Consider the following 5251-nt stretch of genomic DNA (forward strand, 5'->3'; position numbering starts at 1 on the left):
TCCAGTACAAGAGAATAGTGTAAGAACACATTCATGCACGTGCTGATATTGTTCTCTCGTATTGGACGAGTGGGGGTGGTACATCCATTACCGGTCCATCTGCATCATATTATGTGAAAAATGAACATAGGGCTTCGTATTAGATAAAAAACTTGATCAACATCAGGTAGGGAAAAATAGAGTAAATATGTTTATAAATAAATTATTTCTCCTCGTTATAAAATACTCTCCATGCTCCTCATTATAAAATACTCTCCATTCTAATAAATCAACAAGTACTCCATTTGTAACATAAAACTCATTCTGAAAAACGCTCCACTCTACTCATTCTAAAAATGCTCCTCATAATAAAAAAATCAATAAATACTCCATTTGTAACATAACACTTAATTTAAAAAACTCTCCATCCTCCTCATTCTAATAAATCAACATACTCCATTTGTAACATAAAACTTATTCTAAAAAAACGCTCCATTCTCCTCATTCTAAAATACTCTCCTCATTTTAATAAATCAACAGATACTCAATTTGTAACATAAAACTTATTCTACAAAACGCTTCGTTCTTCTCATTCTGAAATACTCTCCTCATTCTAAAAACTTAACAAATACTCCATTTGTAACATAAAACTCAATCTAAAAAACTCTCCATTCTCCTCATCCTAGCTAACATTCTCCATTCTAGCTACAAAACATAAAACATATATAGAATACTAAACATGAGAGGAAGGATCGAGTTGCTAACATTTTCCTCACCTAGGTCGAGTGATGAAGAAGTCTGAGCTCTCGGTCAAATGGTTGAACTCGAGCTCGGGGAGGAAGAAGCATGTCATGCATGTTAATACAGGTTGAAGATACCAGCCGATACCAACATGCATGAACACCATTTAGTACCGGCTCCACCCACCAACCGGTACTAAATGGCTTCCTGGGAAATTTAGCCATTAGCCACACGGTCCACGTGTCGCCATTTAGTACCGGCTATGACTCCAAACCGATACTACAAACTTCCGGTGGCACTGTGGGTGACGACGGTACTAAAGCGCAGATGAAAAGCGGTCCGGTACTAACGCGTTGAATTAGTACTAAGTTTTCCTGTAGTGCTTACAGCTTTTGAAATATGCGACGCTCTTAATCCTGCCCTGTCCGATGGAACTGTTAACCACTGCAGTAACTGTCCTTGTACAAGAGGGTGAGAAAGATGAAGACGGAAGGTTCCATCTTCTTGTGTATATTGCCACCATACCTGTCCAAGGTTGCTGATGTGTGTGAGAAGGGAGGGGAGATGCAAGTGTGCACGCCAGACGACGGCACGGCCAGAGCTAATCCCGCTGGAAGCAATAACTCGCGTCGTCTATCCCGAGCTTGACCATGAGATGGCAAGAGCGGTGATGGTGTCTTCATCTCCCTAGCGTGGCAAGCCTCCAACAGATGGCGCCCCATGTGTCAGCCTGCATGCACGCCTCGCCTTTACTCGGTGACGATCATATGCTCCAACGTCCCAGGACAACATCTCTCTCGAGTCTGTTGTGTCCCTAGCTACCTGTTCCTCACGCACTCTCACATAGAAGCTGGGGACAGCAGAACCATGGCGATGGCGCCCGTCTTACTCCACGCCTTGCTCTTGGCAAGCGCAGCCGCGGCAGCAGCCATGAACAACGCAACAGGTGACGGCAGCAGCAACACCACCAAGTCCCGGATCCTGTGCAACGGCGCCGAGTGCGAGCCGCCGGGGAAGACGCTGCCGATCTACGGCTACCCGCCACCGGCGCCGTCGCTGCCGTCCGCACCGCCGTCGCCGCCTTCGTCCTCTGGGTCACAGACGCCGTGCCCGCCCGTGGCCGTCGTCTGCTGCGGCGGCGCAGGGATGCCACAGCAACCAAACTACTATGGGCCTCCTACCGGCGGTTACGTGCCCTACTACAACGCCTCTGCTTCGTCTCCTGCGCTGCTTGCTCCTATTACTCTTGTTGGCTACTATGTGATGGTTGCTTGCATCTTCTTACTGTGGCTTGTGGTGTAGTTTCTGGCACGTGACGAATAGCGTTTATCTTGGGTTGATACATATGGAAGAAATTTAAGGGTATACTTGTGAACCACTATATAGACTTAGTAGCTAACGTGTTCAAGGGTAACTACCGTGTCGTGTGTGTGATGTGGATCGGAGATTCTATGGCGTCTCTCCATTCTCCTCCGATAACTGGTGACGAAGCATGCACACGTCCTTGTGATTGTGAAACGAGTTGCCAGTAGTAATCGAGTTTGAGGATTCAAATAATTTATAAATACTAAGGTTATAAAGAAACAAGGCTCGTTATTTACAAACATGCTGAATCTGACACTAGTTCTTATGCGAGCCCTTGCCTACGAGAAATTTCAATTCCCCAATTCGTCGCACCGCCCGAGAAAAAAAGAGCCACAAACACGAGAAACGGTAAATAGCTAGATAGAATCCTAATGCTGCCTCTGATATATAGTTAGAGCCAATTGGAGCATACGTGTCACATACACCTAAAGCCAGTCTCTTGGCATGGGTTTGGTTTTAGAATGACGTTGGTTGGATTGGAGCCGACCCCCTTTTTGTGAGTTGGGGTCGATCCATCTCGTGATTGAATGAGAAAGATGGAGAGGGATGGGTTCGACCCAGTTTTTTATTTAGTTGAAGGGTTGAGAGGGAGGGGATGGATGCTATTTTAACACTATTCGGAACAGTTGTATGTGGATCCCATATGTAATCGTGGATCCACCTGTCATCCTCCTCTTCTTTATTTTTTCCCGTGCACCTCTTCTTCCTCTCGAGCAGTCTATCTTCTCTGCTCCTGCACCACCCACCGCCCTGCTCCTGCCTCCAGCGCCGCCCCTCCATCCCTTCCTCCCTCTCTCATGCGCCGCTTGCCGCCTCTTCCTCCCTTTCTCCTACGCCGGCCACTAGCCCTCCCTCTCTCTCCTGCGCCGCCCCTCCCTCCCTCTCTCCTGCGCCGCCTGTCGCCCATCCCTCTCTCCTGCGCCGTCCTGCGCTGACCCTGGCCCTCCCTCCCTCTCTCTCCCCAGCGTTGGCCTCCGCCGCCGCACCTCCCTCCATCTCTCCTGCGCCGCTCGCTGCCCGCCACCCCTCCCTCCCTCTCCCCAGGGCCAGCCTCCGCCGCCGCCCGTCCCTCCCTCTCGCCAGCGCCGCCCTCCGCCGCTATAGATAGCCAAACGGGCGGCCCGGCCCGGCCGGGCACGGGCACGAATAGGCCCGGCCTGTTTAGGCCCGCCTATGTGTCGTGCCAGGCCAGGCCGGCCCGCGTGCCGAAAGAGCGGCCCAGGTCTGGCCTGCTAACTTCTTACGCAGGCCGTGCCGGCCCGCTGGCCCGGCGGGCCTTAACAGCCTCACCGTGCCCGTGCCAGCCCGTGTAACGTTTTAACAAAAACCCCTCACCAGAATCTAATATATTCAAAGGAAGACATTTTGAATAGGTAAAAACTCACAAATTCAACTGATTCAATATATTCATAGATTCAACTGATTCACAAATTCACCAAGATTCACACAGATTCACAATCACAATAACACAAACAAATATGAATATTATTTTGAGCTGTTTGTATTGCTGCCTCATTAAAAACCTTTGTAGGTAAAAACTCACACCTCGTGAGAAAACCCTACAAAGGAAAAAAGAGTACAGCCAGCTCATAAGTTCATTGTTCAGATACACTATACACAATCACACAAGTTCACAACTCAACTGACAACTGACAACTCACAAGTCACAAGATCTACACAAGCACAACAGCACAAGGCTTCTCACTTCTGAGTTCTATCTTGCTCCTGAACACTGACAGAGCACCAACAGGGCAGCAGGCATCTAGCTTCTGCAAAAAATGATAGGAGGATTACCAATAATTCAAGTAACAACTAACACAAGTATATTGAAGTAACAACTAACACAAGTATACTGATTAGAAGTAAATGAGAGTAGAAAACTTACTCATCAAGATACAAATCCTCAAATGACTCTTCAAGTTCGGTATCGTCGACGGTATGCTGCAGTCTTGCATCTCCTTGCTCCCAATCCTTGATCAAAGCCAAGATCTCCACCATCTCAGGGGTCAGACGACGTCGCCGCTCCTCAATGATCCTGCCAGTGGTACTAAATGCAGATTCTGAAGATATAGTAGAGACAGGCACAGTCATAACATCCCTAGCTAAGATAGACAGAACAGGATATGATAACTTATGCTCATGCCACCAGGTCAATATGTTGAAGTCATCATCATATTGATTGATAGTGTCACTGTCTAGGTAAGCAGACAGTTCAGAAGCAGCAGCAAGAGAGGCACCAGTTTGAGCAGCTTGCAACAAAGCACTAGCAGATTGTCTCCTAGACAGGGAGGAGGAAACAGAAGTAGAACCCAGGCCAGCACCAAGGCTAGCAGCAGAATAAGTAGATGAAGCAGCCTGGGAACCAAAGATCTTACCCCAAGCAGTCTTCTTATTACCTGCAGGGCCTCGCTGAGTGGCCCTCTGCATCCTCACAGAACCATACTTAGCTTCATATTTGCCAAAGATTGTAGACAATTCAGCTCTTACATCAGTTAAGTAACTAGAATAATCCTTACCAGTTAGCTGAGACATCAGCTGAAGCACATTGCTAAAACCAGTAATCTTAGCTCTAGGATCCAATATAAAAGCAAAGGCATAAAGCATAGGTATATCAGCCCAATAAGATAAGAACTTAGACTTCATGGGTGCAACAACATGTTTCAGATCAGCATCATCAGCATAGAAATTAAGGTGCCCAGCTATCTCAAGAATATGATGCAAGATTAATGGAGCAGTAGGATAGTAAACACCAGACAGAATAACAGTAGAATCATAGAATTGTTCAAGAAATATCAGAATCTTTTCAGCAATATACCAGTGTAATTCTGTCAGAATTGTTTGACCTTCAACCAAACCATATTGAGTGGTTATGAACTGATGGAATGTGGTCTTATGGGGCAATAGATGCTTCAACATGAGATAAGTTGAATTCCATCTAACATCCATGTCCAAAGCAAACTTATGAGGACGGACACCAACAGCAATGCAATATGACTTGTATGCCGCAATACGTTGGTTAGAACAATTCAGGAATGAAATTGCAGTTCTAAATGAACTAAGTATAGGCTTGAAAACATCAAGGCCAGCCTTAACAATAAGATTAATGATGTGACAAGCACAATGCTGATGAAAAAAAGTCTACCCATGTAACCAGTCAGTGAAGGAT

The 5251-nt window shown here is 46.6% G+C and overlaps 1 protein-coding gene across 1 annotated transcript; it reads left to right on the forward strand.

Annotated features, from left to right (window-relative positions):
* Positions 1 to 1391: 1391 nt before the first annotated feature.
* Positions 1392 to 2060, forward strand: LOC117862232 (uncharacterized). The gene has a single exon (XM_034745768.2). It carries the CDS (start codon positions 1441 to 1443, stop codon positions 2020 to 2022), a length of 582 nt encoding a protein of 193 aa, XP_034601659.1. The 5' UTR covers positions 1392 to 1440; the 3' UTR covers positions 2023 to 2060.
* The last annotated feature ends 3191 nt before the right edge of the window (positions 2061 to 5251 follow it).

The sequence above is a fragment of the Setaria viridis genome, chromosome 6, assembly GCF_005286985.2.
Source record: "Setaria viridis chromosome 6, Setaria_viridis_v4.0, whole genome shotgun sequence".
Lineage (NCBI taxonomy): Eukaryota > Viridiplantae > Streptophyta > Magnoliopsida > Poales > Poaceae > Setaria > Setaria viridis.